Source organism: Aphelocoma coerulescens, chromosome 5, assembly GCF_041296385.1.
Source record: "Aphelocoma coerulescens isolate FSJ_1873_10779 chromosome 5, UR_Acoe_1.0, whole genome shotgun sequence".
Taxonomy (NCBI): Eukaryota; Metazoa; Chordata; class Aves; order Passeriformes; family Corvidae; genus Aphelocoma; species Aphelocoma coerulescens.
The window spans coordinates 34,120,531-34,145,697 of NC_091019.1; the positions used below are offsets into that span (position 1 = coordinate 34,120,531).

At 42.5% G+C, this 25,167-nt stretch overlaps 1 protein-coding gene across 5 annotated transcripts in view; it reads left to right on the plus strand.

The window, feature by feature from the left end:
- Positions 1–25,167, plus strand: part of PLEKHH1 (pleckstrin homology, MyTH4 and FERM domain containing H1) — a 73,511-nt gene that overhangs the window by 21,477 nt on the left and 26,867 nt on the right. For 2 of the 5 annotated variants that reach the window (XM_069017632.1, XM_069017629.1), the window contains 6 exons: positions 7,333–7,508; positions 13,152–13,214; positions 16,330–16,479; positions 19,267–19,350; positions 20,117–20,198; positions 22,887–23,896. In XM_069017632.1, the coding sequence (XP_068873733.1) occupies positions 7,368–7,508; positions 13,152–13,214; positions 16,330–16,479; positions 19,267–19,350; positions 20,117–20,198; positions 22,887–23,896 (1,530 nt within the window). In that variant the 5' untranslated portion in view covers positions 7,333–7,367. Of the gene's footprint in view, positions 1–375; positions 1,919–7,178; positions 7,247–7,332; positions 7,509–13,151; positions 13,215–16,329; positions 16,480–19,266; positions 19,351–20,116; positions 20,199–22,886; positions 23,897–25,167 lie in introns of those variants that run through there. The other 3 variants (XM_069017631.1, XM_069017633.1, XM_069017630.1) reach the window with 3 other exon arrangements.

The window sequence follows — 25,167 nt, forward strand, 5'->3', positions numbered from 1 at the left end:
ATCTGACTACTTATTTGGATAATGAGGTGTAGATTTCAGAGTCTGCCTTTATTCACTCCAGTGTCCAAATCTTGACCTTATGTTTTTAGTTATATTTTTATATTTTAACCACTTAATCACATCAGTCTTTTAATTTTTGCATAGTAAGTGATTTGGTACCCAATGTTTCTGTGCCGAGACATCAGTGAAAGCACACTATCAATGTGAGGAAAGAGTTTACAATGAAAGCTTAATAAACAGCAGATCTCGAACAAGGCAGTATCCATGAGCCAGATAACAACTCCTAAGATCTTGTTGAACCATATCTAGTGAATAGTGTTGCTTATCGTACTAGGAGATAATTTTGTTCAGTTCCTCTGTGTGCTTCCTTTGTAGATTGTTGAAGCCTGCTTATTTCAGACTGCCCTGTTTTGCATGAGTAGTCTCAACAGGTGCCAAAGTACAGTTTCAGAGCATTCATGGATCTCTCATAATCACTCAAGATACCATTCTGGTGCAGCCCTTCCCCAACAAGCCAGATTCACTTTCTCAAGATGAGACCAACTTTCACGGCAGCAAAGCAAGCCATGTGAAAGGTCCATGAAAAATGGCCAGAAGGATGCACGTCAGCATGACTGTTGTTATCTCCACTGAGGGGAGCCTCATATAGACATTTTAAAAGTACCTCTGATGGAAGTAATATGCCTGATAATGGAATAAGTAGCAAGCAGTTGCTAAACCTGAACCAGAACAACAGGCCTTTTTCTTTGACACACACTGGTCTGAGGCACAAATCTCTGGGGGCATTTCATCCTGCCACCCTCACTTGTCTCCAGACCCCTTCACTTCCATTTGCACACCCTGGCCTGCTCAACACAAAGGGAGAGAGTGTGGGCTTGGCCAGCCTGGGGTGTCAGGGAGTGGCTAGGGCAGAGGGCAGCAGCCAGCAGCACACTGTGTGCCCACTCTTGCTGCCCGTGCCCAGCCTCCCGAGGCAGTGAGATATCACCAGCTCTTGGTATAACACAGGCAATATATTCCTATAGGTCACCTATATATTCATATAAGGCATTGCTGCATGTAAAGTAGCTCAGTAAGTGATGGCCTGATGCCTGAATAACATATTTTGTGTGCTGACAGCTATCATTAGAAATGCTTGAGGCCCTGGACCTGTTTGTTTAAGCCATTTTATGTGAGAAATAGCCACAGTACATGGTGCAGGTTGGTGTCCTCTGGCCAGAAGACCATTACACTAATTTGTTTTTCATCTCTGTCCTGGCATCAACCTCATGCCCTGGGTCTGCCTACAACCAGCAAAGGGTGCTACATCTGGAGCCTCAGACGAAACACCAGCCCCTCAGGGCTGCAGTGGCGGCAAGGACAGCGTGCTTCTGTGGGTACCAGCTCCTTGCCCACCTTCTCCACGGAAAACGCCGCTGCCCTGGTGGTCTGGGGACGGTTTGGGTAACATCAGCTCTGAGGGCTGGGAGATGACTGCAAGGGAAATCTCAGCAAACTCGGTGGCACTCCCTGAGAGTGCCCGGTGGCCGGAGAGGGGGATGTCCCCGCCCGCGGCAGAGCGCGGCTGCCACTCTTGTGCACCGGGCCTCCCCGGCACCCGGCGCTGCCCGCCCCACCTGCCTCGCCGCCGAGCCCGGGAAGGGGTTAAAAGCCTGGGGCGGCTGATGTCAGTTCCTGCGCTCTTCGGGAGGGCTGGCTCTGATATTTGAGCCGGGCTCTCCCGCCCGAAGGAAACCGGGGAGGGAATGGCAAAGTGCTGAATGGGACAGGAGCCGTGCCGGGCACCTGCCTGCCGCCCGGCACCGCGCAGCCGCCCGCGGCCAGGGCCGGCCCCGCCGCGCCGCGGGTCGGGAGCCCCGGGACGCCGCCGGCTGCGCCCGCCCTGCCCCGCCGGGCAGAGACCCCCGCGCCGGCCAAGGTGAGCGCGGGCGGGGAGGTGCCCCGGGGGGGCGAGAGGGCGGCCGGGGGCTCTGCAGGGCCGGTGTGCGCGGGGCGGGCTGGCACAGCCTTTTACCCCGGCTTGTCTTTCTTCAAAGGTGACCGTGGGGGAACTGGCGGGAGCATTCCGGGGGTGATGTTGTATCATAGCTGTTAACTGAGGTTTGCTTTCGGGTCTGGGACTTTGGCCCTGAAGAGACATGGAAGAAGTGGGGGGAGGAATGGCCACACGAACGGGAAAATGCAGCCCAATAACTAAATGTGTGTAGGCTCTGCGGTCTCTTCTGCCTTCCTGGTAAGCCTCGGTGTGCGGGGCAAGACCTCTGCAGGTAGAACGGCACAATTGAGAGCCCTTCTTCCTGCCTCTAGGCACTTTTACTAGCTAAGCCACCTGCACTGATGTAGAGGGGAAATTATTCCCCGCTCCCTCCCACCCCAGGCCCGCGACAAGCCTTTTCCTTGTCCTTTCCACAGCTTTTTGTGTAATTTTCTCCCCCCACGTCCCTCCCCGCCCATGCTCTGCACATCTCAGGCCGCACTCCTGAACGGGAAATAGCTGTGTGGCTGAACAATTCCAATGGCTTCAGGGCTAAAAAGCTGGGGGGTCAGTCGATTATCAAGTGGAAAGTGAAGTGTTGATTAGTATTTCCCCACTAAGTTTTGCCCATCGCCTGTACTGCTGACTCCCTTGATGCTGATTCAGTGACATGGGAAGAAATCTCTCCCCTTTAATATGTTACATTTATCACGTTTCTACTGATTCCTTTTGTAGTAAGATAGTAGCTGAAAGTTAGAGCAGTATTCAGTTCCGGTGTTCCGACAGGGTCTGGTGCTTTTTATGGGCAGGTGCTAAGACCTGCAGTCCCCATGTGCTGTGAATCCCTATGACAGCCTGCATAAACCTATTGCTGAGCTGAGCAGACACATCTGAAATATGGAAATAGTGCTTCACTTGTCTTCATTGTTTGCACTGCATGAACAAAGCTGCCAACACTTTACTTGCATTTGTGTCTGCACCTGAAAGACTTTACATTGATTGATTTTTTGGCTTTTCAGGTGGAAGTGTACAAAGTCTCTGAAGTGTTTTGAATTCTAGTTCTGGATCCACCTACATCTGCAACATCAGCTGACTGTAGCTTAAAAACACAAAGAAAAACCCCCAAATACATGACATCTTGATTTCAATTTCAGCTTCATGAGAATTACAACTGGGTATGGGCATTCCAAGTAAATATGATCATATTTATCTTGGATATGGCATTTAGAGTCAGAACTGTCTCTGACATTGATCAAAACTTACAGATATATGCATGAGACTTCTCATTTTGACTGCATTTAGCAGGTGGTTCAGTCATTTTTTTTTCCCACTGAGTTTTAAGGACTTTTTATCTGCCATTATCGTCACTGACAGTTGTTGGATACTTAACACTGAAAAATCAAGCTGCTCTTTAAGAAGTGGCAGTATGCACTTAAGAATGAAATTTTGAAAATCTCAGCTTGTTTGAACAGCGTGGCTGTCTCCTGTGTTCCAAGTCCCTAAAATAAGAGTATTGCCTCTGAAAATATCTGGCTCCCAAATTCTTCATATGCGCAAGGGAAAAAAAGAGCCAGTTTTATATAAATGTATCCATATAAATTCTTTATCTGATATGAAAAGGACCAATATCTGGGAGAGGAAGGGGAATCAAGGAATGTGGTGAGAAAAGATGGTTAAGACTTATGAAAAAGGGCATGTGAAATGGCAGATCTAATAGAAGGGATTTAAAGTCAGTCTGTCAAAATGAAGTTGCTATTGTAATTCACAGAGTACAGATGAACTGCTTACGTTCAGGAGAACATAAGCATTTTAACAGTAAATGAAAATGTAGAATAAATTTTGTAAATAAAGTTGTAATCTAGAGGTAAATATTAGACATTGTGATACAATATCTTTCTCTGAAAAAGTGTAAGGTTTTTGCTGGGGGAAAAGCTATAATTCTAATCTCTAGACTTCAGAAATCATTTGGTATGATGACACATGGGGAAGTTATTAGCTTAAGTGGAGGATGGGGATTAATAGAAGAATGGTAAGATAGACAAATGACAGAAGAGAATGTGACAACACAGTGCTGAAGAGGGGGCTGTTAGAGGGTAGGTATTTTACTGAATTGACTGCTGACACAGGGGATTAATCTAATGACAAAGCAAAATCACACATTAGAAGTAGTAATAAAGTGGGCACAAAACCTGCAAGAGTGCTCTTTAAAATCAGAGGAGGAAGAGATTCAGTTGCACAAACAGTAAGACTTCCAGATACCCAAAACCAAACTGTGTCTTTTAAATATTAGTGATCCTTAAAAATACTGCCTGTAATTAAAAATATAACATATGGTGATACTAATCAATCACAGGGTAACCATGGGCATGTTGACTTTTGCAGTCACAGAATGGGGTCAGGTTGGAGGGGGACCATGGTGGGTCATGTGATCCAACATCTGTGATCAAACAGGACTATCCTAGGGAACATTGCACAGGACTGCATCCAGACAGTTCTTGAGTATCTCCAGTGAGGAGACTCCACAACCTCTCTGGGCAACCTGTTCCAGTGCTCAGTCACCTGCACAATAAAAAAGTTCTTCCTTATGTTAAAGTGAAACTTCCTGTGCATCAGTTTCTGTCTGTTGCGTCTTGTCTTATTGTGTGGTACCACAATGGCCTGTAGTAAGAGCATCGTGATCTTTTGGAGATCTGGCACAGACCTGAGCTTTATTAATCTGTTCCAGTCCATTTGTAATTACCCTCCTGCTCTCCCACATCTGCCATTTACAAAGGAAAAGTCAGCTGAGCTTCCTCTGCTCCAGCTCTGTCAGTTTGTCTGTGAATGTCGACTACCAGTGCAATATAGTTGTAAAAAAGGCAAACGCAATCAGATGAGGCATTCCCTAGGAAAGGGGAAAGTGCTACATGCCTTTACACAAGGCTTTGTTGTGGATGCATGCTGCCTTTCAGATGCAGTTGTGGTCACCCATGACTATGAAGGGGAGCGAGAAGAGAAGAACCAGCCCTTTTATATTATGTGCATGGAAGCTGGAACAGGTGCAGAGGGAGAGCAGGGAGCTTTTTATTATGAGACTAAAGGAACCCCTTATCTCTAGCCTTGCAAAATGAGGCCTTTAAGGAGAAGCTTTTGATATCTATAAATATATCAAGGGATAAATATGAGGGAGGAAAAAAACCTAGCTAAACTGAAGGGCAATAATCTACAAGAATTAACAGATACAAGCTGGTTATGATTATATTTGTGCTGGTAATTGGAAAGCAGCTCATTAGAGATATGAGATTCTAGAATAATAGGAATAGTGGGAGCAAAACTGCCAGCATGGTTCTAGGGAAGGGCAGTATTCATTTATGAAAGGGATTATAAAATGCAGTTTTCTGCAGTGATAAAGAACAAGATGTAATGATTCAGGACACCTATCCCATCCTAGATCCCCCTATTCAGAACAAGGGTATTTTAATTCTACCAGAAGTTATGGTCTGTGCAGGAAAATTCTGCTTTGGCGTAAGTTGTTTGGTACATCAGTTTCATTTCACTTTGTGTCATTATCCCATTCCATTCATTTGTATGTCCTCTTTGGACTTAAACTTTATGAATAAAGGCTAAAAGCTCCTTACACTTGTATGAAAGAGACAGAATTTCATTTGAGAGCTTAATTTTTATTTAAGTCCAAAACAGAGTTAGCTGTAAACAAACTTAACAGTGTTGTAGGATCCTTCCTTGACTTAGTGTACTCTTTCGGCTTGGGGAGGACGGAGAGCACTACCTTACAGGGAAACACTGTGGTGTTGAGAAGTGTACCAAAGGTAACCTGGTTAAGTGCCTGGCAAGGAGTTAGGGCTAGAGATTAGCTCAGTGTGCTGGATGGGCTGTGGAAAAGGATGGCCTCTATTTCTGTAGAGCTGTAAGTGTGCTGCTTGTAAAACTGTAGTCTTCTTTCCTACTGTTGAGTGTTTTCAGTGCTGCATTACTGCACAGGAGTGTACCTTTGCTTTGTTTTACTTAAACCTACCTTCTGGAATAGTTTTCACAACTCTTTGGAAAAGTAGGCAACTTGCTGTCTGGGAAACTTTCTATTACTGAACAAAGCAACCTGAACATAAAAATAACTCACAGGTAATGTTTGTAGCCAAGGGGTATAATATGTTGGTCCTTAACTTGCAACATCAGACATACAGCTGGATTGAGTGGCTTGCTGTGTTATGTATACTCACACTATTATGTATACTCATGGTAATTTGAATCTCAAGTTTTACATGCAAAACATGAACCAGGTATCCTGACAAGTGGGTACAGCTGGAGGGACATCTTAAACTTTTCCTCTCTGCAGAGAAAGGCAGGTGTAAGGGCAATGAGGCTGAGTGACTTTGTTGCTCTCTTGGAAGTCTTGGACTGTTCCTTGACCTGTCACTGTTTGGGACTTGCGAGTTTGCCTGTGAGCTGGTGAGAAGTTCCTTTAACAAGGCAGGATTTAGTTGTTCTGATGAAGCTGAGCTAATAGCTGTTCTGACTTGGTAAACATTTTTTGTTGTTTGATAATACAGCTGGCTGCTGAACTACACACACTGAGTTGACCTTTTATTTCACAAATACCTGAATTTGGTTAAGAACACTTATTACCTAGATTTTTCATGGCTTTTACAATAAGCACAAATTATCTGAAATGTCTAAACAGTTACTGAGTAGGAAAATAAAAGATCTTCAAAAACTACAGCTTTTTCCAGTTTCTGGAGTTGTGTATATCTCTTGATGTCTGCAAGGACCTCAGTAGAGCAGCATGTTTTGTCTTTAGCCCTAACTTATTCCTGGATGGATTCTCTTTGTTTTAACAGGGCAATTGTTTAGATACGGGGGCACTTCCACTCTTATTGTCAACTGACTGTGTCAAGTAGTTAGGGATTGGGAACAGTTGCTTAATACATCACATCATCTTAATACAGTCTTTATGAGATAAGACACAAGATGAAAATGTGTGTGTGATATCTGAAGCAGGAGGTTTTAGAGACTTGAGAGTTTACAGCCATACTGGAACAAAGGAGGCAGGGATAAAAAATACTCCTAATCTCTGGGTAGAAGCTGAGCAAGACTGTGCGGGTGGCAGTGAGGTTGTTTCTGGAATATACGGTATAATGCATTAGCAAATTATTTACTCATCTAAAGGTAAACGTTTATCCATTAAGGGTGACCTCTGGCAGAGGGCAATATCAGTGACTCAGGGTAGTACCACTTAATCTTCTGCTTGGAGAAGAAATGGCCTTTGATACCAGTTCTGTAAGATGGACCAAGGAGAACTAGGCACAGGGGTAATAAGTTTGTCCTTCTAAAATATATACTTTTTTTTCCCTTCGATTCTGTAGGATTTTTAGAGCACCTCGGACGACATCCTAAATGGATGATTAACTTCACAATGGCAGAACTCACAGTGGAGAATGGCAGCTGTATGGACTGGCAAAAGCGATGCCTTGTGTTGGAGTCCCAGCTCTTCAAATTCCGCTTGCAGGCAAGCAAGATCCGAGAGCTGTTAGCTGAGAAGGTGAGGCAGTGGTGACTTCTTTTACTTTGCAATGAGTTACGACACAAAAGCAAAAAATCTGTAAACACTGAGATATCCAATAGATCTGTTACTTGCAGTGAGGATTTGATTAAGTACAGCTTTGCTCTCTGCTTATCAGTTGAGATGCAGAGATGTGCCTGTCACAGTGGTGTAAAGTGGCATAATAAGAATTAGCCTTGTTTACTGCAAAATCACCAAGTATTTGGACTCTAGTGGAAAACACTGTACCAGCAAGATTCTGGATATCTAAAGTGACTGAGACAACTTCAGAGCAAAGATGGATGTTTTGGTTAAGAACAGCAGGATGAGGACTTGGCTGGCAACAGAAAAGCTTATAGGAGTGCAAATTATGCTATAATGTTGAAAGCCCAGGCAGGGATATGTGTATTGCCATAGTGTTAGAATAACACTTCATATCCAGTCAAAACATCCTGGGGTTACTGAAGAGCAAGGCCAGATACTTTGAGATCTGGATGTTAGAAACTTGCATGGGATCTGTGGTTTTAGAGACATCTCCTACTAATCTCCTTCAAGTGCCCTCAGTGAATTTGTTTGCATCCTAGAGGAGAGGACTGGCAAAGATTTGAGGATTTTATTGGACTTTTAGATTTTTGCTTGTTTTTGTCATGGAGTGAATTTTTTGTGGTTTTTCTTTACCTTAACTGGTTGGTTTTCAATTCGAATTAAAGCTTTTTCCCTACATTTGTATAAAGTCCAAGTTTGTAGGTTGCTGTGGGGATCCTTCTTTTTTTCAGAGTGTGTCTTACATTATCACACTCCAGTCCAAGATTGCTCAGATACTCAATTACTGTAGGAAAGTGAGAATAGTTTCTTTCTGTCACAGTTTTACTAATGAAGTTGAAATCTGTACAGCTGACTGCAGTTTACTATACCTAATGACAGATATATTCTAAACTCACTTTTAATCCATTTTGTATTATGTAACTTCTATGTGTATATTCTTGTTTGTTGGTTTTGGATGTAAAAACATCCAGATGACAGCTACTTGAGAGTGGAGTAATTTTCATCCTTCCTTTCACTGTAATTATATTTTCACTATTGCCATGTACTGCATGAGACATTTTTTCCACCCTTCATATTTTAAGGAATTGTGTAGTTTTAAGCAGCTTCTTCATCTCTTCAAATTAGCTTCTGAGGTGAACCTTAGTGATGACTTATGTTGAAAAACATTGAAAGTGGTTGTAAAGTCCATTTAGATAAGGGCACATTAAAAAAATCGTGTAGATGTGGAACAGGTCTGGTAAAGACAACCAGTACTCATATGCAGTACTTTTAAGTTTGCTGCATTATGAAATAGGAGTTTTTGTGCTTTATTAATTTCTGCCTTGAGAAACTTCCTTACTACCCACACGAGACATACCCACCTACCAGACTTCCTTGTTGGAGAACAGACTTGCCAGATATATTTTGGCTATCTCTTTAGGGAAGTTTGTGGGTCATGGCAGAGAATTAAATTTTCATCTGCTTCAGGGGCTTGGCTGCCATTTCTCCAGCCTTTTAGTCAAAGCGATGTTCCCTTTGTTAAGGTTAAGGAGTAGCTTGGTTCAGTGATCAGGTTATTCTGTAACTACTTGTACAGTGCTGTTGTAGCTTTACTTGAAGGGTCAAAGAGCTAACAGGCTTGCAATTCCCAACTCTGAATGTCATGTGGGAAGGGGAGAGCCTCAGCAGGGACTGTGGGGCAGCTCCAGCAGGCTCTCCTGCTGCTGGTGGACTCAGACACACAGTGCTCATGCTGAACACTCCTCTTGGGAAGTGTTCTGGGCCTTAGGTTCCCAACTGGTCTGTAATGGCTTGCTCAGAGACCCTCCTTCTCTCCTCCTCAGTCACTGCAGGACACCCCAGCAGTCATGGCAACAGGGGTTCCTGCCTGCGCTGCATCCTTCTCACCCTCAGGTGGGTAGTGATGCAGAACTGAAGGAGGTGCTTGATTTATGTCTAGTGATGGCAATTTCAGGGATTTTTATCATAGATTTTATAACAACTGTGATTTTTAAGTTTTTTCCCTCATTATGAGAATGAAGAGATTCAGACTTACTGGAGAGTCCTGCATTTCAAAAAAGGTTTTTTGTGGCAGTGAGGGGAGATCATTTTGGAAAAATGTGAAGTCTGCACAGTTTGAAGCTGTGTGCCAACCTGTGGTAAGCATTGTCCTGAGATCCTTCCAATATGGTTTGCAGCAACAGGAAATTTTTTTTTTTTAAGTGGTTTTAGGTGGTGAAAGTGAAGAACAATGTTAACAAGGGTGTGATACTTGCTCACCAGCTAGGTTGTCTTAGGTCTGGAGGTGACTGATTGAAGAGCTTGAAAACCTGATCCCCCTCATCTTAAATTATTCTTTGTAACTAATTTTATGATTTCAAGACAGTTTTTACTATTTTAGCTCACAAAAAACCTAACCACTCATGCCTGGCATTCGTAGTACAATGTGCTCTAACAGTTTAAATACTTCAGATTTTTTAAATCCGCTTAGATTGAATAATCTAGATCGCTGTTCAGAGCATGAGGAATTTAAAACCCAGAGGTTTAACTGCCAGTGCCCTAGTTCACATAGTGTGAACTTCCACGCTGATAGCCTGGTCTCAGCTATCAAACAGAGCTGCCCAAGCTGCCCAGAGCCTGGCTGGGGGATGGCATGGCAGAAGAGCCTTAGCCCCTGGTCTCCCAGACAAAGCTCTGCCATTCTGCTGGACCCCACAGGGCATGAGACCCCTGAGTCCTACCTTGTGGGCATTAGCAGGGATCGCTTTGGAAACAGGCAGTTCTTTTCACCCTGACTTTCTTGTACACACACAAGGAAAAGGGATACTCCTTTGTTGGTGAGTGGCATAGCAGGCCGTTGCCTTGGCAGCAAGTTGACCTGGTTAGGAGTGAGATCTGGAACAGAACAGCCAGGAGGAAAATGAAGCTGAGAGGTGTAAGGAACGTCTTTTCACTCCATTTTATGTAGCCTCTTCTGAGCCATCGGGAGAGGGAAAGTCTGGGTGAATGGCTGATGGGAGGATCTTTTGCATCTCTTAGAAGGGCCGTCTGGGTAACTTAACCTGCTTCTGTCTTACTTCAGTAAACAATGAACATTTGGAAAAAGGCTCTTTTGTCTCATGTAAGCATGGCTATTCAACTAGTCCTGTTTCTCCCATACAAGCTGTCTGGGCTAGTGTTTGAAAGAAGAGTTCCGTGCATTTGGCTTGGTTATGAAGTTTTTTATGTGACCTGGGTCACATTGCTTAGTAGCATTTGTCAAATTATAAAGCATTTTGAATGAAAGGACCCATGTAAATACCAAGCATTATTATTAATTCATTGAGGGATTTGAAAGAGCCATACAAGCATGTATGTATTAAATCTGATTGTGCTCCAGTGAGAGTGCTGACACTGGGGATGAGTGAAATAATGATTTCATGTACATGAGGAACACAGCAGTTATTTAACAGTTCATAGTAGGACAACCCAACAATGTAGGACAGGAAATTAAGAAAAGTACAAGTTCATTTAAGGCTACAGAGCGAATTAGGGTGACAAAAGTAATTGATTTGGCTGGAACTTAGCCATGTCACCCTACTTGCACAAGTTTCATAACTTTTTGGGATCACGAATGGTCCCAAGTTAGATTCTCTGTCCTCATCAAGATCCATAACTGCTAGCAATGCAAAGCAACTGCTGGGACAACAAGGAGGTTTTCAGTCAGAGCAGTGCTGTCTTCTTAAAATAACCTGAGTGTTTCATGATCTTTGTGGAGAATTGAATTATTTGTTTAAGAGGATAGCTTGGTAAAAAGGCCCAGAATTTCATCTGTGCTGTGAATGTAAACCCTGTCAATTAATCAGACAACTAGGAGAAACCGTTGATTCTGAAGCTACTGTCTTAAACACTCTTTGTTTCCCAAAGCATATTGTGTCACCACAGTAATTATTCTTAACATCTCTCTTTTGCCAATCTGTTTTGCTGCTACCTGTCTGGGGTGATGACTGTGCAGAGACTAATAGATAAATGCATGGGTACATCACTGTGCTGGAGGGACACATACTCGTGTAACACAGCTGTTGACGTTAGATTGCCTTAGGCTCAGTCTCCTCTAAGACTCTTTGGTCAGAGCAGCTTTGTCTGAGTGCAGTCTTCTGTGGCATCTCTCTGTTCCTCTGCCAAAGAAGCATCCTTGATTTGGATATTAAGTTACAGAGACTGATGTATTTGATTGTTCCACTGAAAAAGCAAATCAGAGAGGTATCATGCTAAATGTAGCAGGTTTTGATCTTCATGGTTTTAATTTATGACATTGCTTTTTTAGTTACGTGACTACTTAGGTGTCTACGTGTATGTACCTTTCAACATGTTTGTTGATAGGGGTCAGTCTGCTCTTGTGTCAGTGAGCATGTATGGAAAGAAGAGTTGTCTTGTTGCCATATGAAGGAAGGCAAATGGAAACAGGGGAATGCTGCCACATCCATTCTGGGTGATCAGCCCAAGAGGAATAAGTCCCATTTTCAGAAATATTGGTTTGGTCCTGTTAGTGACCAACCTGAACACTTGGCTCCAGTGCTTTATCAAGAACCACAAAATGCATTGGAGACCAAAGGAGCCCAGTTCCCTTTATAGTTTTCCGTCTTTAAGCATGATTCTTTTAATCTTCTGAAGATTCTTCTATGTCATTCTTTCCATAGTAAAACATAAGTAAGTGCTGGAAACTCCATGAAGCATTCCTCAAATTTTGCAACTTGGTGGGTGAAACTTAGTGTCACTGACTTTGTATTAATGGGCTTAAATCTGAGACCCATTGAAGTAGGCCAGGTGGAAGATGACCTTGGCAAACATCAAATGAGATACTAGGTTGCTATTTAAAGAAAAATTAAAACTAAAACCAAGCAGAAAACACCAAAAAAAAACCCCAAACCAACCACCTTCCCCCCAAAAATGGGCTCTAGTGGTAAATTATTAGAAGAACCACAGGTACCTCTGCATTTAATGAGAATGAAGAGACTTATAAACACAGGATAAAATTCTATTCAGTGTCCTTTGACTTCAATAGCAGCAATGCTCAGATGTCAAATCACAAAATTGTCAGTTTGCAAAGGTCTTCAAAATGAAAAGAATCATAGGAAAATTAAGATCATTGTTAATCTTGTCAGTTATGAGTCTGTGATGCTTTTGAAGCCAAAGCAAAGTATTCACTGGTTATAATGTGGCATCATAGAGAGCCTGCTGTGAGCTTTCCAAGATATATTCATTTTTTTTACCATTGTGAATGAATCCTACATGAAATAAGATCAGGGAAGAATGGTGCACTGTGGACAGACTCCTTGCAGGGACAGCCCATGGTGTGTAAATCGTAGAGATGAGGTCAAGGCTTTGGCACTGTTCCTTTGACCCATGTAATGAATGATGAAGCTCACTAATGAGAAAATGGTTCCGGTATATTCAAAGTAGGGCAGAAGACTGCAAAAGGTCAAAGGCTTTTTTTTTTCCTGGTCAAAGCTGGCCAGTTAACTCAAAATATGCCAAAAATCTGTAGGCTTGCACAAGTCCTGAGTAAAATGTGAATTTCCAGGTGATGTTAATTTGTTTTCCTTCTTTCCCCCTCTTCTTTCTTTTCTGTTTCTGAAGATGCAGGAATTGGAACAGAGAGTGATAGAAGCAGAGCAAAGAGCTGAGGATGCAGAGAAACAGGTAAGAGATTCTTTTATGGTGGCTCTGGTACAAGTCCAGCAGTTAACTCACTCTAAATTCCTTCCAGTCTAGCATACTGACAGCAATCTGCAGTGCTATGCCCTGCTAGGGAAACACTGATTTACAATGGTGGATGGATTTTCTGGTCTACTTCCCAGTCTTTGAGCCTTTGCTGTGAACAGGTGCCTGAGTATGTTGAACCCTAAATGAAAACCAGCACCTTATACCTTCCTGTCAGCTTCACAGCCTTTACCCCTTTGTCCATGATAGGCATGCTTCGTTGGGGAAAAAGAAGGGAATGTTGTACCTCAGGATTAAATCACAAAGATAGGGCTGCTTGGCAGGTCCTCAGGAAACAAATACTTAAGAGTACTGGTGAGGACTTGTCTACAAGTAGAGAAGGTTCTGTGAAAGAAGTAGGTTTTTCAGACACACCCTTATCACATGTTTTGGACTTCTTAGTTATTACTGCTCTGGCTCAGGAGCCCATGGAGAAAAACAGTAAGAGCTGGATTCATTGTCTATTACTGTAATCGTCTAAAAATTAGGCATATTGTCTAAACTAGTCCTTCTGTGCTTCTTGAGTAATGGAGAAGGGGAGAGAGGCAGACCAGCTTGTGAACAGGCTATAGAGAATAATGTACCTTTGGGAAGCAGACATTCTGCACTCTGAGGAGTATTATAGAAACAAAAGAGCCAAGAAGGGCCAGGTGGTCTGAGCTCTTGTATCACTGCAGATCACTGATGAAGGGAAAGCTTGAAGTGAGTCAGCTCCCTCCAGCTGGACAAGAGCTGCAGGACTGAGCACTAAGTCAGGGGTTGAAGGGCAGAAATAAAAGCCACATAGCCAAGAATGACTGTCAAAGATGATTTCAGAAGGGAAGGAGTGAATAAGCAGTGTTATAAGCACTGGGAGACATATCACCTGGGAATCAAGAACTTGGAGTACCTGGAAAGGTATTCTGTCTGCAGAAAATATTATTCCATGCCAGCTTGATACTGACATCAAGATTTTTTACTGACCAGCTTAATTCTAGGAGAGAAGCTATATGTTGACACCATGCTTTTGGTTTCTATGCTAGACCAGCAACTACCAGTGAAGAAAAACAGTTGTTCTTGGGAGTGGTATCAGTAAGTCTATACCCAACCAAGACAGGCAAAGGTAACACAATACAGGCAAAAGTGACAGCTGTGACAGCACCAGCAGGAAATACAGTTATTGCAACTGGCCAGTGAAGAAGGTTTCAATGACAAGGCTCAAGAGCAGAGTGCCCAGGATATGATAAGATGCAATGACAGCAAGGGACAAGATGGAGAACAAGTCAAATCCAGGTCCAAGAATGGGCAAGAAAGGGAGAACTTGGCTGGGAAGGTGTAGCAGAAATTAGGGTTGCCTTCACTCACCTGCCACCAGCAGAAATGAGGGTTGCCTTCACTCATCTGCCACCAGCAGTTCTGTAGCCATATGCTGGCAGGTCCTAAAGACTAGCAACCCTCAATGTTTGCCTTTCCAGCAGTCTTATCCACATCCAGAGATAAGTGTTCCTAGAGAAATGCTACATTGCTCCCTGACAGCCTGAAGAAGTGACAGTACAAGAGTAGGACCATTCCCTTCCACTAATGAGTACATTCACCATGAATGAGAGGCAGCCAACAAATGAGAGGGCTTCACATCAAGTGCAAAATCCCTTGTTATCTTTCTCTCCAGGAGTCTGGGGGGTTGGATTTGTTAACTCAATGGACTCCCTGTAGCTGCCAACCTCAATTAAGGAAATCACATGTTTGCAGTCCCCTCACTGAGCCTCTAGTACAGAGTCAGCATTTGGGCATCAGACAGAAAGGAGGGGCCATTTCTTTTTACTATAATCACCCTAAACTCTAATGAAAACACATCCGACTCAGCAGGCTTAGTTTTCTGGCTCGGATGTTGGGCGCTTACCTTTCTGATTCAGTATGAGGAAAAGGCAATTTGCTTCTCTGCCTAATACAGGCAGACAGGAGGACAAAACACAGCTTCTGCAAGTATGAAGTGTAGGCTGCTCAACAGAGCATGACTAACAGTCTTGCACAGACTTTGTGAAGTGCTCAGATTGCTGCCTGCATTCTGTCTTTCTGGTTCTAAATTCATGCTAAATTTATGGTATTTGGAGTTGGTTTCTTTGCAGATTTAGCTTCTTTGAGATGTGTTGGAACCAGAGATTTTCCCATCTTCAAATGCTGCAATTAGTACATTTGAGTTAAATTGAGGGGATTCCATTAATCTTTAGAAATGAAGTATTATAATCCATTGTAATAGAATGAGGTAATGGTAAAATGGAGTGGCATTATTGAGAGACAAAGGTTTTGAAGAAAGCAAAGAGGTTTTAAAAATTTGCTAAAAACCTGAAATGCTTCAGTAGCTACTAGATTTTAGCGCATTGAAACTTTGTCTGTAGTGAAGGAGCACTACAGTGATCTTTCTCTTGCTGAGATGAAGAAGTGTTGGCACTGGCAGGAGCTCAAAGACAGGCAAATCTTCTGAAGTATCTAACATTGTAACTCCATAGCAGGTCTGGAGAAAAGACTTGGCAGAAAGACAGGAGTTGCTAAAGCACTGTCTTAATCTGGGGATAGGAGGAAGAAGGACCTCCATAATAGATTTTGCTATAGAAATCTTAATCTGAAGTAAATGGCCAGGGGTTTGTGGTTTGGTAGTGAATGAGGTAAAAAACTGGCTGTGATATTGCAAAGGAGGAAGGTGTGATGTACCTTGTTCATACATGTATAGAGACTAGGTGCCTGTATGATGTCTTTGATTAGTAATTTGATTGTAATATCTCGCAATCCATGATGTGTTTATCTATTCATGGTTCAGTTTGCATCTGTCATTGCTTCAGCATTACAAATGAATGGACAATGTTCCTTTCACAAATGTCGATATAAACTAAGTGTGACCTGAAGGGTATTGTAGTTTTTTATGTTTTATTTTTCCTTCCCTGACTTGAAAAATAAGAAATCCACAAATATTCTCATTTATTTTTATTCTCTTACCACTACACAAGCAGCTCCTTAATTTGCATTAGTTTGTTTTGTTGTGTTTTGATTTTTTTCAATTTCCTTCTGATTACCATTACAGGTCAGAGTTATGGAAGAGAAGATAAAACTAGCTGACATGAAGACTGGTGAATCTGACAGCACCCTGCACAGGAAATACCAGGAACTGATGTGCACAATGCGAGGAAAGGAGGATCTCATCAACAAATTGGAGACACAGCTAGCAAAACAGGTGGGATATTTTCTACAGGGAGGCCTGTAGGTTTCATGAGTTAGAGGAATTCTGTAATGTATAGTTCAAATATACAGATTATGTCTCATTACGTGTTAGTCTCTCAGTTGCCTCCAGATCAGCTGTAAGATGATGCCCAGCTCAGTACAAGATCCTCTCTTTCTTTTTCAGATAAAACATCCACTCAGCTTTGACAGCCCATGTCTCTTCATTACTGGAGATCAGTCAGTGAGCTTAATGGGCTTCCTTATGTTAGTTCTGAGACCCTACATTGTAATGCTACAGTCTGGTCAGGGTCTTTCTCTGGCTTTTTGGCGTATAGATTGCTTTGCAGAGCCATTGTGTAGCCCATCTCTGACTCAGTTCATGCTGCTTCTTGGGAAGGGTCTTTTCCCAGTCTTCAGCAGTCCTTTAGCATAGATCATCTCTTGTCAGATGTCATTATAAACGAGCAGCTGTTTCCCAGCATGGATAGTTCTTAGTCTCTTCCATTTTCAGTTGGTGGAAGGAGGATGCTACATACAGCAGGGCTTGTATTTCAGTTCTAGTAAAGGCCTTGCCATGTAGTTTTTATAACATGAGGAATGAGGTATTTTTATGTGTTGCTAAGTAAATAACTTTTAAACAGCAGTAGAATTTTACAAAAAAAAAAATACTCGGCCATTTGAATTACACTGAACTAATTGTGACCTATTTCAAGAACTGTTAGTAGAAATCTTGTTCCAGCAACAAGAGGCAAAATGAGTTTCTAGAAATGAAAGCCAAAGCTTGGTAATTCCAGACAAGAAACACTCTTTATGAGAGTCACTGTTTTAGTTTCAGACTGGGATGAGATGGTGGCAGAGCTAGGTTACTAAGGGTCCCTGTAAGGCATCCTATTTGTTCTCACTGGGATGGGAAGAGCCATGGAATTCAGAGCATTATTAAGAGAACACTGAGGTCGTGTCTGGACCACACAGTAGTGTGGGACACAAAGAATCTCTAACTGCTTTTGGATCTTAAAGCTCAATAACTGCATCTATGGCTGCAGTGCCTGAGTGAATTGGTTCTTCTTAGAGGCAGGGCTTACTAAGCTTGGTGACTATGCTGTCATCGTGTCACTATTCTACTTTAGAACCCTAAATAAAATTTTGGCATTGCACTTCACCATATAGTGTAGTAATATGAATCTTTTGCATCTTGAACCCTGTTCCAAGACAAGTCCAGGTCATTAGAGATTCAAAGCCAATTCCCATCTGATGGATTTTCAGAGATGGTAGATCTACTATTTGTGCCAGATCATTTCAGACCTGTAGGCACATCTAGTAGTCTAACTCCTGCAAAGGTTGAGACCCGGTGATTAGGAACACACACAGTCATATAAAAGGAAAAAAAAGCTAAATAAGTCTTCTTCTTAAAGCATCAGATTTGATTGCTGTTATTTCATTATGCTCAACTACAAATGTTCCTGCTGCCTATAATGTTACTAGGGTCTATTTTAAAGTCAGCGAACATATGTGAATAAGAGCCTTTAAATGTGCAATTGTAGTGATAAATAGCATGTGGTGATTAAAAGTGATGTGAAAATGTGGGGAATTTTGTGCAGTGTACTCTGCATTTATATGGTATTTATCAGTGTGAAAAATTAAAGTGGGGGAAAGGACTGATATTTTTATTATCATAATTACTTGTATTTGTTTACTTCAGAAAAAACAATGTAACAGGGAAACCACCAACTACTACCAGAAGGTATTATCTTTGCCCCTTAATTGGAGAAACCAGGGCTGATGTGCCATGGAGCATATATTCCTCCTCTCTCCCCTCCCTCCCTTGCTCCTGAAACTGATTTCTTCATGCAGTTGTTTAAATCATTATGCAGATAGGAGAGTTTTCAGTGATGTTGCTTCTGATGAAGCCACACAGAAGATAAAACAGAAAGTTTTGGGTGATTATAGTATTAATTCAGCATCTTTCAAAGGAAATTTCCAGAAAAGTTAAAAACACAGCTGAGAAAACACAGCTGCAAAAATGCTGTAGCAATATTACCCAAGCAGATACTTGAGGAAACAAGAGTCATTGTGCAAATCAACAGCATTGCCATAACACCTTTGTGTGGACTAGAACCTGTTCTAATGGATATGTAAACATACAACTTATAGCATCTGAAATCCTCCTAGCAGGTCTTAGTGTCTTTCAAGATCTAATTGTGGAGCTTTTTTTAAATTTACTTTCTCAGTGAGAATATTGTGTGTGTGTGTGTGTGTGTGTGTGTGTGTGTTAAATACGTTGTTGGTATTTGCATCTTGTACACCTTGAAAGTTTGTGCCCTGCACTTCTACTTACAGCAACTGAATCCCTTTTGTTTGGAATGATTGATGTTTTATGAATCAGTTGTAGGCACTGCTTAATTCTTATCACCTTTGGCCAATGGTGTGTGTGTAGGCTGGGGGAACACTACAGGTGCTCAAAAGCAAACAGCAACATTGCAAAACCACATGAAACAGAAAACATTGCGGACTGTACTCAAATTGTGGTAGGTGGCCAATTGTTACCTGACCTGGATTTTGCCATTCCACAACAAACTCTTGAAACAAATCTCTGAATTTAACTCTAGGGACCATGTAAGGCGACTTAGAGCTTTATTTTTTTCAGAGGCCAGCTGAATAATAGTGTCCAAGTAGCAGTCTTAAATCTTAGTCTGGAATGGGAGCTTCAGTGTTTCAGTCACTCCTGATGCAGTAACTCACTGAGAGCTGTTAGTTGTGCTCTCCTAATGCATCTAATGTTGGGTTTGGTTTTTTGGCACAGAAACAGCTGAGGACTGAGGAAGCCAAAATTGTTCAAGAGAAAGCTGCCAAGATCAAAGAGTGGGTAACATTTAAGCTCAGGGAGGTAAGTCTCTAGCTTGCTGCCAGGTTTCAAGGCTTGTGAGTAAGTGCAGTGGCTGCACTCCCAGGGGGTTCCTATGTAGGACAATAGTCTGGGGACAGTCAATCTGCCACAGAGGCACTCTGCTTGTTTGGCCCTACATGTACTCACTTGTAGGGCTGGGGTCATCAGTCTTACTGAGGGCTGTTTACTTTATTGGGCAAACTGTAAATGCCTGTGAAGTCGCCAGTGCCCAAAGGCAGTTTCTGAACATTGACTAGTCACAAGTGGCTTTCACCTAGCTTACTTTTACCTCTTCCTCTTTTCTCTGGGTGCAGTTTGACAGAGCACCTGTTACACAAACATGTCCTTTGTTTTCTTGTCTCTGACCTCTCTGTTCTTTCTATCCTGTGGATTTGTGGCTCTGTCTGGGCCTACCTTCTAGAAAAACAAAGATAGCAGCGGGTCAGCGTGCAGTTTTAAAGATGCTGTAGTAGTTTTCAGCTGGGAGTGGGCTGTCTGGTCTTTTATTCCAGGTTAAAGACATATTTGAGAAGTGCCAGTAGTTCACACAGTGGCTGTTTGAGAAAGCACAGAAAAATATTTTAAGTGGGTTTTCTAGTGATGCTGCTGATTAGAAGGCTTTTGAGGTGACTGGTAGACTCACCCATCTTTTTTTCCCTTGTTAAGATATTTGAAAATAATAAAGATGAAGGCATGTTCTGTGTAGTGGATCACATGTACACCAGCTTGACATTATTTTTCAGTTTTTATTATTCTTGTTTCATAGCTTGAGCTAGAAAATTACCACCTGAAAACCTGTAATCGGAGACTGATGGAGCAAATTGAAGCTCTTCAGGATACATTGCAAGGTAAATGTGTTCAACTGGCACTGCAGCCCAGTAACCACCACAAGAGTGGGAATTGGCATTCATGGGTTGGCATTATATTCTTAACTTTGTCAGAAATTAAAACTTGTGATAGCAAGCAGTAGAGTTTTCTGTTGCTCTGTTCCTTAGTGGGTCCGTTTTTAAGATGGGAATAACATGCTACCTGCCTTAACTCTTAATTGTTTTCCCACCAACAATTGAGTATAGATGCCTTTTTTTCTTAGAATCTGCATTTGCCATTAAAATAAGCCACTGAGCTCCTGAGTTAAAAGCATTCATTGAAATACACAGTAGAACTCTCCATTCACTTCAGTGCTGCAGGGCAGAAGTCCCTGATGTATTTCAGTGTACCTCCACGTGTGAATTATTCTCATCCCCACAGAACCTCTGCTGGCATGTGAGCTGAATAACTCAATGAACCAAGGCAGCAGCTGTTTGGTCTGCTTTTAGAAGCTAGGTTCTTCTGTGCTATCAGCTTGGGTTGGAAGCTGCTTATGGTGTTTTGGGTTTTTGCTGTTCTTTGGTGACTAGATGGAAAACTTTGGTCTCCAGGCTTGAATTCAGCATCTTTCTTTGTAACATACTTTGAAGAAGAAATTCTCTCTCTTTTTTTAATTTTTATTTTAATAAGCTTGGTTTGGTCACAGTAAGACGAGCTACTTTCCAGAACTTCGCTGGGTACATGGGCAGGGGGTATTTCTTTCCTGCAGAAGTCTTTCTGGCATTCCTATTACTCCACAGCAAGGGAATAGGGCAAAATTCCTTCTAAATCCCACCACATTTCTAGTGAAATGCTTTATGACTGGGTTTTTCTCATCCCCCCTGGCTCTGACTGTTCACAGAAAGAGAATGCCTGGTAAGCTGCGTTAATAATCTGGTATTAAGTGTTCCCTGGATCCCAGCTCTCTGGGCAGTAAACAGCACTGTCCTCTCCTCTTATCCCTCACTAGTCTCACTATGCCAGGCTGAAGTCAGAGGCCTTTGCAGAGAGACAAATCTCTCCTTGCTTGCTATGCTAAGAGTAACAGCTGCGTCTTCTTAATTTCCTGTCACATCTAGGAAGCTGCAAAAATACCAATAGTATTTAAAATGAATGGGCTCTTTTCACTCTACACTAATGATTTACCTTAGGGTCAGGGGAAAATACGTGCCAGGATTTGTGTGTGCCAGTGTTATGTGTTAGCTTTGCTAACATTCAGTTCCTTGTGACTCAAGTGCCAAGGTCATGCTCTCACGATTGTCTTTTTCTCAGCTGTTTCCAAGAGCAGGTTTCATCCTCTCCACTGTCAGCAGTAATTTATTCTGCTGTTTGCTCTTCTGTCTGTAACTTTGTGTCTTCAGTTTGTTTCTATTTCCTTGTAAATCCCATGGGTGGTTAAGAACACCCATAGAGTTTGATGTTCAGGCAGAATTTTCAACAATAGCTGAGCAGAGTCACGCTCACCCATATTTTGCAATTTTCAAAGCATCTAATGATTTGTTTCTTTTTCAGTCAGGCTGAAATAAATATGAATGCCAAGGTTAATCAAATATCCTCTGCCATTCCAAGTTTTACCCCCACTTTCTCATATTCTAAAGGTGCTATTTGGTGGAATTTGTAGAACTGGGATAATATTTAAATCTAATAATTATGGAAAAGAAGAAAGTATAGTAATTAAGAAGAGTAGGTACTAAGTAGACAAAGGACAATGGAGGCAATCTAGGATCTATTATGTCATCATCTGACATAGCAACTGAAAGGTCAGGGAAAGAACCAAAAAGAGGAAGATTTTACAGCAAGACCATGTAAGTTACTATTATAAAACTTTGTGACGTAAGCACTGTGTGGGTCAGATAGCACAAAAGGATAACAAAAAGCTGTAGGGAAATTCTTGAAAAGGGACTAAACTCGCTGATTGCTGTGATGGTTAAGAAGGTCTCCATACCTTTGCTGGAAGTCTCATCTAGCCCCTGGGAATGGATGGAATCATACCAACTTATTTGATGACTTAATCACTGTAGGTCCACTAAAGCCAAAAGCCATGCTAAGCAGTGTTCTGGCCACTTGGATGTATCTGACAAAGTGTTGTGTGGATAGGTGCACTTCCTTCTCCTGTTTTATGAGAGGAGGCATAATTTTATAGGTAAGAGTAAAAACTCCTATATTGCATTAGACTGAAAGCTTGCCTAGGCCGATATCCCATCTCCTGGTTGGCTGCTCACGTTCCGGGGAAGATCATACAAAATATTGCAAGTAAAGCTATCCTTCTCTCCATATATCCTTCCAGCTTCTGCTCTCAGTAGTTTAGGAAGTCCATAAGCCAGAACTCCTGTACTACTGATACATTACTTTTTCTGGCCTATCTGCAGCGTTCTGTTTCTTTTTTTGTCTGGGAAAAAAACCTTCCTCCTGTAAATTTCAAATGCTCTGCCTAATTTCATTAGGCACCCTTTAATTTCACTTTTGTCAGGAAGAGTGATTAATCATTTCCTATTCATCTCTTCTGTGCTATTTCCAGTAATAAATGTAAGCACTTTAGTTACAACTGTGTCCAGCCATCTTCTTTCCATTCCGTATAGTCCTAAACAGGCCGGGGTGCTATTGAAATACAGCTGAATGTACACTAGGAAGCAACATTGAAGACATTAAAGTATTTGAATGCCTTAACCATATGTTCTCCTTCCTTGTAGATATGACCAGCATTCCTCCCTTTGAATCTCTTTGGAGCTCTGATTCCCTGAAGCCCCGAGCATCGCAGGCCTCTTTTGCTGAGAAGATAGACCAGAAACCTGTGCTCCTTGCACCTGGTTTCAGAGAGGTGTGTCAGACAGGACCTACCAAACATGTCCTCTCTTCAGCAAACATAGTCCTTGCCAATGACACCTTTACTGAGAATGGAGAGGATAAATCTCTGCTTTCCCAGAGCATGCTGAAGCTCATGTCTGACCCATCAAGCTGGAATCTCTCCACAGAGCAAAATTTATTTCCAACCATAAGTTCTGAACATGGTTTAGGGTGCTCTGATCCCATATCACTGGACCCTCCAGCAGAGACCACAAGAATTCTTGAGGCTTTGACCTTCCAATCCTCTTTGGAAGGAAACCATAGTGCTGTGAGCACCTTGCAACAAGTGGGTTTGGATGGCACCCACTTCTCTGATGATCTGAGTGCCAGATTCCACTCCCACCGGCTGGACTCCTCTTCCTCAGGAGAAATAATGAGCATGCTTGAGGGCCGTCTCCAGGCTGCTGAGCCACCTCTGGTTGTGTCAACATCAGCTGTTACAGCACATTCCTTCTGTCCAGGGAAGGAATGCAGCCTTGGGAGTAGTATGACCTTTCCAAAAATACGAACACCCAATCCACCAAGAGACAGTATCCAACTAGCCAAGAGACATCGCAGCCAACCACAGTCAGGGGCTAATTCTTTCCATCGTGTAATGCACTTAGAGACTAACACTTTCCAGCCCATAACAGACCCTCCAGTCACCTGTGGGCATGTGGAGGAGACAGACATTGATGATGATGGAGTGATGGAGAAGATGGAGACAGAATGTGCCCTGCTGAGGGGAGAAGCTGGAACGTGTGAGGGAATGTACCACTTACCTGCAGAGCAAAGAGAAGCTGTGAGTTCGGAGGCTGGCACACTTGACCTGGGAGGTAAACCTCCCACACCACCGCTGCACCGATTCCCATCATGGGTAAGAAATGCAAGGACAACAGTGTGAGAAGTGCTGCTTATCTTTGTGCCTGGTAGTTAGGTTACAACACTTCTTGATCACAAGGAATTGATACCTTTGGGTATCACAGGTTACATTCCTGAGCCACCAAGTTGGACAGTTCCAGATCATGGGGCATGCTGGCTCCGTTGACAATTTTTTTTCTTTTTTCTCTCTTTATAAGGGGAAAAAAATGCATTGAAAAAATAGTACTCAAGAACCATAGGAATAAAAATGAAAGGCAAAATGTGCTGCATTGTGGTTTATCATTATATGGGTCATCAAAAGTTAATCCTTAGTTCTGTTGTCATGTAAGATAGAAAAATGAGTCATAAATGCAGTGGACCAGACCAGAGTGAGAAAAAGCTGTGGATACTAGAATAGATACATGGATTAGATCTCAGCATTCCTATCTCATTGTATGCCCCTGCTATTAGGAGAATTTTGTGAAAAACTATGGTAAAGTGAATATACATATCCTGTTGTTTTTTCTTACAGTTACTTTTGAGGTCAGATAGATGAATTGTTTGTTAGTCCTAGAATTGTTTAGATTGGAAAAAGCAGCCTTCTCCTCATCACTGAGAAGGTGGACAGGACACTTGTCATAGAAAAGAGATCAGGTTGGTCAAGCAGGACCTGCTTTTCACAAACCCATGCTGTCTGGGCCCGATCCCCTGGTTGTCCTGCATGTGCTGTGTGATGACACTCAGGATGGTCTGCTCCATGACCTTCCCCAGCACCAAGGTCAGGATGACAGGCCTGTAGCTGTCCAGATCCTGCTCTGGCCCTTGTAGATGGTGTCACATTTGCCAGGTTCCTGTCACCTGGGACCTCCCTGGCTGACCAGGGCTGCAGGTAGCTGATGGGCAGTGGCTCAGTGAGCTCTTCCAACAGCTCCCTCAGTGCCCTCGGGTGGATCCCACCTGGCCCTGCAGACTTGTGTGTGTCTAAGTGGCCAAGCAGGTCACTGGGCATTTCCCCTTGGCTTATGGGGGCTTCATTCTGGTGCCTTTTCCTGGTCTTAAAATCAAGAATCAAACATGGTTAGAAGGGAAAAAGGGACTTTATCTTGGTACTTATTTTAAGGATCCTTAGGTGCACTACGTCCAGGTCAAATGCACCAAAATGCACCCCCACAATCCATCGGGTATAACATTATAGGTTTTACTAATTAGCATATCTATAAAAAATTCCCCAGTGAGAGGCTCGAGTGAGCCCCCCTCCCCAAGGAACATTCCCCCTGGATGGTCTTA